Consider the following 12,597-nt stretch of genomic DNA (forward strand, 5'->3'; position numbering starts at 1 on the left):
CAGAAGGAGAGATAGGGTAATAGAGTAGAGGAAGAGAGACTGAGGGGGAAAAAAGCAAATGGTTCAATGTAGCTTTTCATATTTGATTGTTAATGGTCAGAGACAGTTATGGTAGCAATAATATCCAGGAGGGCATTATTTACAGTGATTATGGGTACTGTTGTATAATGAGAATGATCACTTACTGATATCCAACAGGATAGAGCATCCTTCCATTTGACGACAGTTCTGACAGCACACCAAGTTTCTGGATCTGCAGAGAGCCTGAAAAGTGAGGCAAGAGTTATGGTGAGTTTCAGCACCGTAAAGGCGGCCTGATTGATGGCAGCAATATTTCATCACCTTATGGAGACGCGTACACTGTATAGGAGTCTAATGACTCAAATCCACACCAGAGAACACCTGACATACTTACCTATGGTCATGTTTATGGATTCTGGCTCAAGGCCTGTGAGGAACTTCCTTCTCAGCGTGATTCCCTCAAAGTCCACGTAGACCCGCCGAGGAACTTCAAACCCGTTCCCAGACACCATCTGGCAATGGAGATGAAGGGGGGTGTGAACCATAAATCAATATGCTACACAGAAAATCAGCAGGTGTGAGGTGTGGAGTTAGTTACTGGTGTTAATTAGAAAAGTGTGCCCTCTTTTGAATAATGGCGGGGTAAGTGAATGGTAGGTGGGTAGAGTGAGTAATGCTCTCTCTCCCCTCCCTCAACAACTGCATAAACATCAAAATGTCCCTCAGCAAGGCACTTAATTATACTTAATTGCTCCACATGAGCTCCCAGGTGTGAATGACTGCAACTATATGAATGTGAAACAGAAAAAGGTTGAAAACAAAACTGTATTAAAAAAAAAAGTGTCCTAGGCGTACCTTTTCACTGACGAGGTCCCTGTGCTTGTAGCAGTACACCTTCCTGTCCTGTTGGAACACACAGTTCTGGATGCGAGCACACATGAAGTGGAAGTTACTCTGGCAGGTGGCGAGACAACAGCCCACAGTGGCCCCTGACTGGCCGCAACGATCACACCGCTGGGGAAGGGAAGCAGGAGCAATGGGGAAAAAAGTCAATCAATTTGTGAAAGAAGTCAATCAATGTGTGTTAGAATTATAACCCTTTTCACACAGGCTTATCACAAAGAGCTTTGTGAAATGTGCAAATTACAATCCTACAACACTTAGAACAAGACACAAATTAACTTTCACATCATCTTAACATCTTCTTTCAATCGTTTATTGCCTGCTAGTAACTTTAGTTCTTCCTTACCAGGTGGCGCCCCCTTGAGACGGCGCAGTGCACTTGCAGCAGAGCACTATTGTCCTCATACACCTCTGCAGACCAAAGGCTGCAGTTAACATGGGCCCACTCATTCTGCCCCAAGTACAACAGACGGCCTTCATCCTATGGGGATGAAAACACAGTAACATCAATTGATAAGAAATAAAGTGTAGGAATATATATATAAGCAAAAATAATACTTCCTGTTTAAGTATTTTACTTTTTTTTTTTTTTTACTTTTGAATGCAGGAGGGACACAGTAAGACAGAGAGACTCACGTTGGGAGCTGAGTCTCCATAGTGTTGGCACAATGCACACTGCCTCGCATCTTTAGTCCTGCTGGATTCCAGATCGCTCTTTACACCTGTGGGAGACGAGCAAATGATCAGATTCATTTTAACCTTGAGGTAGGAAACCTAATACAAAATAGCGCATCCTTTATTGCATTTGCAAATGTCAATATTGAGGTCAGATCAAACATCATATGGACGTGATCAGGAATAAGAGGAAAGAAAAAAGGCAGGAAAACAGTAATTTCCCCTTTGGAAATTAATTGGAGGTGTGTGTCCAAAACATGTAAAATTGAAAATTAATCATATATGATACAGAAGGGGCCATACCATGTGAAAGCACTGCACCAGACTTGTGTGTAGTGACTGAGGGTGGGAGAGATTTGGTGTTCCCCTCCTGTGGGCCTCTGGACTCCTTGGGAAGCTGGTATGTCCTCTCCAGCCACTGCGCATAGCTGTGCTCCTTAGACGGGGGGACGACTGCCTCAGGGAGCATGCGACTGAAAGAGCGAGCGACAAGGACATTGAAACAGCGGGGAGGGTATGAGAAGACATCTGAGACTATTGTCCTCTTTCATGACTGGCATTTTTATTCGCTTTGAATCAAAGTCAAATCCGCTGCACTACACTCCCCTCTAAAGCTGCAACTACATGCCACATTGCTCAAATACGCATAGTGAGGGAATACTGAATGCATATATGTAGAGTGATATATATATATAGTATATTACACCAAGGTGAATGCCTGTATTGTACTTGGTGAATATGTTTCTCATGCCATGGTTGCTTTAGATAACTGAGCTATTGAATGGATGAGGGGTGAAATTTACCTTGGGAATTCTTCAGACAGTGGGTCCCATATTTTCAGAAAGTGTCCATGGAACCAACTGAAAACCCGCTCCATCAACTGTGAGAAACACAAAATGTGAGTTGGATCAAAGGTAAGTTTCTTAAACAGGGGTAAAAAGTATTGGACAGGACAACCTTTCTTTCCATGGACATTGTTAAATGACATTAATTCAGAACATTCAAAACAGCGCTACATTTTAAATGGCCCAATGCCTGACAAATTAAGAAGTGATCAGGAACACAGAAAAGCAGGAAAAAGGTAGGAAAAGGCATTGCCATTAGAAATCAGTGAAAACTTACTTTGAGGTAGTGTTCCCTGGCCTGATTTGTGGGTCTCTGATCCTCAGGGAGAGGCTCCTCCTTCTTCAGCCACTTCCTCATCACTGAGACAACATCCTCATGGAAAGCTTTCTGAGTGGGTGAGAAGAAAACAGGGCAGGGGATTCAACCAATTGGATCTTACAGGATCAAGTTAAAAAAGAAAGGTAGAAAATAGAGATGTGAGTCCCAAAAAAAACAACCCCAAAACAACTCTATCAATTCTGTGCACACAAGAATAAAAACCGGAGACGTCAAGACTAGCTGCCTTCCCTGGTTATCACAAGAGTTGGCATAGCAACCAATTCTGTGAATTATCAGCACAATTGGAGTCTTTGACCAGTCATACTGCCTTGCTAAAACTACCTATTCTATAATGAAGCATACAGGCGCATTACTCTATGATAAATAGTGCGCAAGGGTATACTCACTACTGAGGTGTAATGACTCCCTTCAAATTTCTTGCCCATGGCGTGTAGATCACAGACTGGTCGCTGCTGGTCGATGATAAAGTCTGTGTCACTTGTTTCCTCACACTGAAAGAAAAAAACATACAATTTTAAATAAGTAAGAGTGCCAATTCAGCTACCTGGCAGAGATACTCAAGCCAAAATTAATGATACAAACAATAATAATAATAATATAGCACTGGAGCAAAAGGTATATATGATGCCTTTGTACATAACAGAGCAATGCACGCTTTTATAACACGTTTCAAATTGTAATTAATTATATCAAGTTACTCTTTGCTTTGAACCATATACTCAGGAATGAGGGAATATACTAAAAGCAAAGAAGACAGTATTCTCCCATTAGAAATGAATAGGAGCTGTTTGAATAATCATATCCCTGAAAAATGGTGATAGATGAAATACATTACTGATAACACTAAGAAAAAAAATAATCCTTACCACTGGTTTCTTGAGTAACAGATAGGTGGGTTTTTACAGGAATAAGAACAATTCTTTCAACTTTCAAATACTGTGATTGTCTACATTTCTGTCTACACTTTCCCTACTTCTATTGTCCTTAGTGCCCAACCCTACCCATGTAATACTCCATGCAGGACAAAACAAAGGCTAAGACTTATTTGCCAATGAAAAGTTTTGTTTCAAGATGAGATAACATGAAAAACACGATCCAGGACACAGATATTATAAAAACAATAAAAAAAAAAAAATGGAATACAGTGTTTTGGAACAGGACTCGTAGACTTGTTGGTAACTTACCGCTTTACAGATGATGAGGTGCTGAGTGGAGCTGGAGGAGAGGAGCTCAGCCAGCACCTCCTCCAGCCCAGACATCAGCCTCCCTTGCAGCTCCTCCTTCCAGCAGCTGGGTTCAGGCTGATACTGGCTGCAGGGTGAACAGGTGAAAACCACTCCATCTGGTTGACTAGATATCAGGCCAAACAGATCCTCTGGAATGACACACAAATCAGGAATGATATGAAGAGTTTTGTTCCAAAATGAGATGTTTTTAGAGTTGCAATCTGGGATGGTTCAAAGATGAGATCTCAATCCTTTGGGAAAACTGGACACACAGCCTTACAAAAAGGAGTGCTGCAATGAAAGCAATACTTACTACATAATAGAATGAAAGTTAGCAATTAGCCATTTCAATACGCAATACCTACATAAGAGTAACATTTTAGAGGATGTAATCATGTATATTTTCAAATTACTGAGCAATGTGCATCAGGCAAGATTGGATGTATGATATTTGGAGCATTTATGAATGAAAGCTTTTACATATAGTCTAACTATTGCCATTTGTTAGTAATGTTAAGCCATTAATTCCTTCTTTAAAAAGTAACTCCACACTAAACACTTGTTGTAAACTGGTATTTAGCACTATGTCGTTATGAAATAAAACAACGCCGGTCATATTGTCAATATTTGAGCACTCGTGCCAGTGCCATATTTATTTCACTAAACCTGGCTCAGTTCACCCTCCAGTGGTTAAAATGAGCAGCCGAAATTGAACTAATGAATAAACATTTCAGAGTTGCTCACCTGAGAGTCCTTCACATTTGGAATGAACCCAGTGGCTGCACCTGGAACACTGAATCATCTGCATGTCGTGCTTGTTGTCTTCATAGCACTTGTGGCAGACAGGACAGAAATTACCTGTGGTAAACACAGATCAAATGTCAGTCATATCATCCATTTTTCACATCAAGTATTTAAACGATATGGCTATGCATGCTAGTCTATCATTCTAAATAAGAATATGATTTCAAGTGACCTATCTGGTTAAATAAAGGTTAATACAAATCAGGGGGTGCTCAATTAAAAAAATGTAAAGTAAAATAAAATAAAAATGAAAGTAAAGGAAATAAATCAATGAACCATGTCTTTACTGAGCAGTCACAATGAACAGGTTTGGTTACACAGCCTTCATCAGAATCCTGCTGCTGCTGCTGAGTCCAGATATTTGATGTGACTGCTGCGACTCTCAGAGGTCTTACCTTTGTTGTGGAGAGAGGTGCAGTCAGGACAGAGGTCCTTCTCATGGTTCCAGGCCATGTCCCAGGTCTTTCCAGGTGTCACACCGCAGCTTTTACACCGAATGCATGTCATGCACACCTATATATACACACACACACACACACAGACACACACACACACACACACACACACACAGCAGTGTCACAAAACACAGCAAGTCAAAATATGAATCCCAGGGAGTTCTGACCTTGCAACATTCCTACATTCCTATTTTTCCCCTAACTTTTCCATGACATATAGTGCCATTTCAAATTATTGTCAAAATCTTTAACAAAATGTTAACATTTAACAAATAGCTGATATGAATGACCAGGTTTTATCAGGAAATTGATTACTTTGGTTAACTTTCAAAAGATCAATGAGCAGCCAAGCTTGGTGTTAAATACGGGACCGAATGAAAAAACAAGGTAAGCAAGAATTTTCCATGTCAATTCCAAAACTTTTTGGATATACATCATTTTATGCTGGAAGACAATATTTTCATTCCATTCACTTACCCAGGGTATGCTACAGTTCATAGGCTTAGGGTAGGTTGGTCCCAAGCATGAAGGGTGGTAGGAGTTTTGGCATCTCCTGCACTGCAACACAGGCTAGACAGGGAGAGACAGGACAGGATACATGAAGACATTAGAAATATGATGCTGGTGAGTCCTGGTGGCTCAGTTGGCCAAGGTGCATACTATGTGCATGCAATGTTCTGGGTTCAAATCTGGTCAAGGACCTTTGTCCAATTTAATCAGCAGACATGTTATATAGACGTGATGAGGATCCAGCTGGGTTGCATACCTTTGTGCTCTTGCTTTTGCGGCCACACACGTGACAGAATTTGCAGCGCCTGCAGCACCAGTTCTCCTTGTTCTCCTGCTGAGGGCGCTCCTCTGGCAAGAGGCAGAAACTGTGGAAGGGCTCACAGCAGATCTGGCAGTAGATCATCTGATGGGAGCGGGAGAGGGGGGGAGATCAGTTTACTCAAAAAATAGTTACCATACCATAGCAGAGCACCAAAATAGGATGTTTACATTTGTACACTGAAAACAAAACAGAGCTACTGTGCACAGTGTGCTGAAGATATATGTAGTTATCAAGGTTTAATATTCTTTAGGGCTGCAGCTATCGATTATTTTAGTAATCGAGTATTCTACCGATTATTCCATCGATTAATCGAGTAATCGGATAAGAAATACTTTTGCTTTATTAAAGAGCAATAGTAAATATACAAAAGAGAAAAGCTGTCCGCACGAAGCTGTCCATACGACACTGTGATTTACTGAAAACGAGGTGAAATAATAATTATTATTGATATTAATTACTAGGCCTAAATATCATACAAGTTCATAAGACTGGCTAATGTACATTTATTTACTATGTTGAAGGGTTGCCCTACACCTGCTGACCCTACTCACTGCAATCAAACTAAACTGAATATACCTGCTGTATTGGACTGGTGCATTTTAGGCTCCAATTGCTACTTACACCACCTGATATTTTGCTTTCTGGGGTATTTTATGCATCACTGTGAGGGGAGTAGGTGTGTGTGTGTGTGTGTGTGGGGGGGGGGGGGTATGTGTGTGTGACTATCATAATAACATGAATGAAGCTCAGGCTTTCACAAATTGACTGCAGCATTTTATTTTCTGTGGTTATTTTCTTGAGCAAAACTTAGCTAACTTAGGGACATCATAACTAGCCACCATATTGATTTACGTTCTTAACTAGCCATTACATATAGCCATAATTAACGTGCATTCTTTACTAGCCTTCATCTCATCCCGTTTTAATATTAAGTGCTGACTCCGCCCACCCGGCCAGTTTCGGCGTACGCCGGTAGCAATTACAAGTGGACCCTATCCTACAGTCCCTGCTCTCAGCGGAGGGAAGGAGCTACACTGTGTGTGGGAAGCGCTGTGACCGTCAGACCTCTCTGGATTAGACAAGCAAGTAGAGAAAACCGGCATCAGCCGAACCAATTTATTGCCAAATGCTTTGGGATTCAACACATTAACATTGCTTCCCATGGTCAGAAAAAGTCGGCAGATTTGTCGCTAGTCGCTTTTGAGAAATAAAGTCGCCAGGGGGGTCTGAAAAGTCGCTAAGTCTAGCGACAAAGTCGCCAAGTTGGCAACACTGGATCCGAAACTTTGGACACTTTCTGTCGTTTTCTCTGGCCTGTCTCTTCTCTTCGGCCCTCGCTATTTTCTCTCTCTTTCTCCAGCGCGTTGTATTGTACAGTAATAATCATCCGTGCGAAACACTGAGTGTGTATATAGTTATATGGATTAAACGAAGCTTCGATGCAAAGAATTTGCATCGAAGCTACAACTGAGCCACATGACTCTATGGTTGAAGATTATTTCTCACAACAAACATGAGTGTAAGTGAACTGACAGAATTTGAGACGAAACAGCAACATTTTTCAATGCTTTCCAGACTTTGACTGCAATTCCAAAACTCTACAAAACCCGAATATTATCACTACTTTGCCAGACTTTCCAGACCTGTGCAGGAACTCTGCATTACCTCATGCTGTCCTTTACTGGCGCAGAGCAGACAGACCGGCTGTGGCGTGGTAGGGACAGAGGTGAGGACGCTGAGACCACCCATTAGCCATACATTCTGGACAGCACAGTCCTCCTGGTAGAAACACAAGGCAAAAAAAAAGAGCAAGGGGAAAGTGAGCAGAGTTGATCCCTCTGCTACTGTTAGGTTAGCCTAAGACTACATGAGCTAGTTACCTTAGATCAAACTTCAGGAACTAATCAGTAGAAACTAGACCAGTCATTAACATGTAATGAGTTTAACATGCATCCTGCTTAAGTCTGTTTGGTTTTTCTGATATATTTACTAATTTAAAGGCAGCTAATGTGGCAGAATCTGATTTGTTAATGTTTTCAGGCTTTTTAAAAAGGTTTTATTTTATCACCACAAAAAGGCATTCTGTTTTTCTATTTTGGCTAAGTGGCAAGTGTCACCCCCAAACATACAGGTATATGCCATTTAGTGGACAGTTACATCCTTTTTAGCATGGGTGACACCAGTGGGAATCGAACCCCTAACCGCCAGGCAGTGTTACTGCCATGCTCAACCTGCTGAACTACAGGACCATAATTGCCTCGCACTATCTTGCTCTATTGAAATTAGTTGTACGTAAGCGCAGATGTGTCAGGTAAGCCTTTAATCCTGGAGGAATTTTACAGGACACCTGTGCTGATTTCATTTCAGTGTTGAAGTTGCCCTGTGTTTTCTTATAAATTGATTTACAAATGGCTCTTTTCGGTGAGGTGCAATGTAAAGGAGCAAATGCAATGCTGGTGCTGAAATACTACCCAACATTTGTGCAAAACCCACCTTAAAGTCCACACGGATCTTGTGCTTGTTCTGCAACAGGCCCTTTTGGGGAAATCCGTTACTTAACCCCGCCAGGGTGTTCACTGATGCACACTCTGCAGAATTCTGGGAACGAAGGAGATACTGTGTGTCAGTTCCTGGATTGATTTCCAGCACACTCTCTTTAACAGAAGTTTCCTCCTCTTCTTTAGATCGATCACCCTGTTCGTTCTCCTGCTCTTCTCGCGTGCCCTTCTGTACCTCTGTGTCTGGATCAACAGTCTGAGGGTGCGCCTGCAGACCTCTGGGAACCTTCAATTCTGTGTCAACTGTCTGTCTCTGAGTCAAAACCTCTGGGTGCTGCACCACAGACCCAGACAGTTGTTGCAAACACAACTGCGGAGACGGCTGTGCTAGCAGCCAGGGCACCGGCGGAGCCATGTGCATTATGGGCTGGGGAGCTTGTGGAGATGAAGAAGGACCAGACTTGTGCAACTGCAACACTGCCTGCACCATAGACTGGGGCAGACGGTGCAAACGCAACTGCAGAGATGGCCGTGTTACAGGCTGGGGCGACTCTGGAGGTGACCGTGTTATGGAATGTGATGAATGTGGAGTAGCCGGCTGTGGTAAAGGCTGAGGCAATTCTGGAGTTGACCGTGTTATGGAATGTGATGAATGTGGAGTAGCCGGCTGTGTTACAGGCTGGGGCAATTTTGGAGGTGACCCTGTTATGGGATGTGATGACTGTGGAGCACACTGCTCCACACACTGGGGCAACTGCTGGGGCAATTGCAGAGCCGACTGCACCATAAAATCAGGCAGACGGTGTAACTGTATTTGTAGCTGCTGCTGCAGCTGCAACTGTGGCAATGGGCTCCTGGATGGGCTGCTTTCTTGGGAAGTTTCTCTTGGCTCCTTCCCTTCCGTCTCCTCCTGTTCCTGTGGAGGAGGGGACTGCCTAAGCCAACCAGCAAGATAGGTTCCAAAGTAACACTAATACTAGTCACATGCAGAGACGGCGACCGGCAACAGCGAAAAGTGAAAGAGAAAGAGGTGGACTATCAACACTAATGCCTTTGAGAATTATCTGTTACTCAGGAATAGGGAGTAAGAAGAGGTAAAGGAGGATTTAGAAAACCCACTCGTTAGCGGTATAGATACACACAGAGAGGCGTGGCTAAGTGTAAAAAAACACACTAACCAAGTAAACATTCGTCTCTAGTTCATGGACTGCTAGCAAAGCCATACATTTTAGATCATCAGTAAACCAAATATAAACAACTACTTTGTCATGATGTTGGCTATGATGACTAATACAAATTCAACTGTCTCTGTTGTCAACAGACTATAAATGCCAAGAATTCATATCTTTGTAATGATTAGAGTCATTAAGTGAGGCTGATAGCATCTCTGATGAGTAAGCCGTACAATGCAAATACCCAAATACCTTGTGTGTATCTATGATAGCTGAGAACATAGGAGGGGGAAAACATTTCATCATCTACTTAATAGCTAATATGGAAATTTATATAAATCATAGATCAATACTTCCCTATCACCAGAGACATGGAAATATGTAGATTTTTTTGGAATAGTATCAATAGTGCGTTATTCATGGTTCATGGTAAGATGCATGGTTTCATTTTATGAGAAGAGGGGTTTGTCCACTTCTGCGGTTCACTATACAGTTGCGAATCGAGTTTGTGTGCGTTTTCCCTCTATTTTTACATCCTACAAGCTTGCATACTGATCTCTGTAGTTGCTTGTGTGAAGCTGGTTTCTTTATTTGAGCAGGCTTGTGCTGGGTCTGCCCTTCAGTCCTCACTGCAGTTTAGCTTGGGGCTGTTTGTTCAAAAGCAATACCCATGGGCAGTGTTCCTATCAATTTCAATTTAAAGGTATCAAAGGTTCTGAAAGGTATCAAAAAGCTTAAAAATGCAGTATTCTTACAATTGTATGACTGGTTTTCCACTAGCCCAGGGCCATTTTTACTAAGAAAGATCAAGTAGGCTATACAGGTATTGAATTTATTGAAGCGCTGGAACCAGTATTGATATCAAAAAATTCCCAGCCAGTGTAACTACACACACAAAAATAAATTGGCAAAAATGATTATGCAATAATTTCACCTCAATCTTAACATTGTTATATAGTTATACAAAGGTAAGTTGATCAATAAACTCATTTGCCAAAAAGTCTTTTGTGACAAGAAGAATGCTCAGTGTAATCTCTGTGAATCCAGCATTTTTTTGTTTTCTGTGCAGCATGCCAACGCTTTAACATACTGTATGGTTAGCGAACAAATGGGCTGGCTTAACATCATCTCAAAAGCGGATGCATATGCACAGTGGCACACAATGTATGATACACTAGGCACACAGAGGTGAAACTGCTGTCAATGTTGTCCTACCTCAACAGTAAGTTGATCAAAAGGCTTTTTAGTTAGAAAGTATGTGTATTCTTCAATTTTGATGAACAACTTTGATTTAATTTCATTTCATTTCAACTTCCATTTATAGTACTTGGAGCTTGGAGAGTCACAGACTACCCTTGGCTGTGTATGTCTTTTGATTATATGGAGGCAGAAGGCCAATAAAGAAATGAAACAAGGAGTTAATGAAGCCACCTTCAATAAAATAATAATAAAACTTAGATGTGATACTGTACAGCTTGTATTTACTTTTCATTTGAGGAGGTCGCTTTGGCCGCAACAGTGTTTGCAGCTGCGGTGAACGCTACTAGAGTAACGCCTTCACTATGGGTGAGGGAAAGGAGCGATGACTGGTGGGAGTGGATCATGCAGGAGTCTGTTAGTGAAGCTGAGTGGATTGCAAACTTCAGAGTGAGTTGTGATGGTTCTACCCTGTGGGCGGTACTTTCTCACCAATGTGAACACACTGTACAGATTGCATTTATACCTGGCTGACTCCGATCGCAGTGCGAGGTGTAAATACCGATCACATTCAGATCACAATGTGTGCTGTGTGTTTACATCATGCATTAACATGCATTTTTCCTTATCCAGATAAGATGTCCAGATACAGATCGCATTTCAATATCTGGTGTAAATGAGGTCTGGATGTTGTGGTCCTCACGACAAACAGAACAAGTTAGTCAAAAAGGTTTGAGTTAGAGACACCATGAAAGTGATATACTGACAAACACACAGAAGCTGTGAACAGTTTATGCGTGTTGCATTTCTTCCAAAGAACCAGGCTGCATTTTACCATGAACACAGATTAATTCATGCATAAGGGTTAATGTGAAAAGCATGGCAAGGTAAGCTTCTACTGTAAATGCAAGTTATTTTACTAGGAGATGAAACTTAAAGACAGAATTAGAAGATTAGAGGCCCAATTAAGAAGACAAACAATGTAATTAGAATTACTCATTCCTACACACAGAAGAGTAAATTGAAATTGGAAAATGTTAAAGTTAGGGAGAGCTGCAGACCTGGACAAATGACTATTTGTAAATAATTCTTAAGATTTGCTTTAATCTACCTGGAGAACCAGATGGGTGGGTGTTTGTTACATTGTGACTGATTCAGATAGTGTCAGGTAAGTTGGCAAGCACAGAAAAGTACGATAAACTCTGCATTACAAATACGTTGCTCTGATTAAATTTTCTGGTACTGTTTATGCATTATTCTATATATGGCAAACACCACCTATCTGGAAGTAGACTAAAAACAAACAATAACAACCATTTTCCAAAAGTACTACTTGACCCAGGCTTGGTTAGGTGGTATAAAGCAGGCGAGTAAGGAAAACTGCTGGCTGTTATTACCTTAAAAGCTCTAAGTCTGCCCCCGCTCCCTCTGGGCCCGGGCCGACGATGCTTCACTGTCTCACTGGGAAGCTCGCCTGGAACTGATCCGCCATCTTGAGGGGCAAGATCTCCAGAAGAAGGAAAACAGATGTAAGAAACAGATTTCTGAAGTCTACTTAAGTATTTCAAAAAAAGAATATCCCTGGTGCTCGGTGTAAAAGCTGTTCCCTCCAATTGTGGTGATTTTTAA

The 12,597-nt window shown here is 41.6% G+C and overlaps 1 protein-coding gene across 1 annotated transcript in view; it reads right to left on the bottom strand.

Annotated features, from left to right (window-relative positions):
• kmt2ba (lysine (K)-specific methyltransferase 2Ba) overlaps positions 1-12,597 on the bottom strand; it is a 34,058-nt gene that overhangs the window by 8,455 nt on the left and 13,006 nt on the right. Inside the window, exons 9-25 of the mRNA XM_071903092.2 lie at positions 12,366-12,475; positions 8,595-8,699; positions 7,767-7,880; positions 6,036-6,182; positions 5,747-5,839; positions 5,210-5,327; positions 4,755-4,868; positions 3,969-4,159; positions 3,171-3,275; positions 2,722-2,832; positions 2,403-2,479; positions 1,903-2,072; positions 1,561-1,646; positions 1,271-1,405; positions 877-1,035; positions 416-533; positions 186-264 (exon numbers count right to left, since the gene is read on the bottom strand). Coding sequence (XP_071759193.2) covers positions 186-264; positions 416-533; positions 877-1,035; positions 1,271-1,405; positions 1,561-1,646; positions 1,903-2,072; positions 2,403-2,479; positions 2,722-2,832; positions 3,171-3,275; positions 3,969-4,159; positions 4,755-4,868; positions 5,210-5,327; positions 5,747-5,839; positions 6,036-6,182; positions 7,767-7,880; positions 8,595-8,699; positions 12,366-12,475 — 2,032 coding nt within the window. The remainder of the gene's footprint in view (positions 1-185; positions 265-415; positions 534-876; positions 1,036-1,270; positions 1,406-1,560; positions 1,647-1,902; positions 2,073-2,402; positions 2,480-2,721; positions 2,833-3,170; positions 3,276-3,968; positions 4,160-4,754; positions 4,869-5,209; positions 5,328-5,746; positions 5,840-6,035; positions 6,183-7,766; positions 7,881-8,594; positions 8,700-12,365; positions 12,476-12,597) is intronic.

The sequence above is a fragment of the Centroberyx gerrardi genome, chromosome 19 (genome assembly GCF_048128805.1).
Source record: "Centroberyx gerrardi isolate f3 chromosome 19, fCenGer3.hap1.cur.20231027, whole genome shotgun sequence".
Classification (NCBI taxonomy): Eukaryota; Metazoa; Chordata; class Actinopteri; order Beryciformes; family Berycidae; genus Centroberyx; species Centroberyx gerrardi.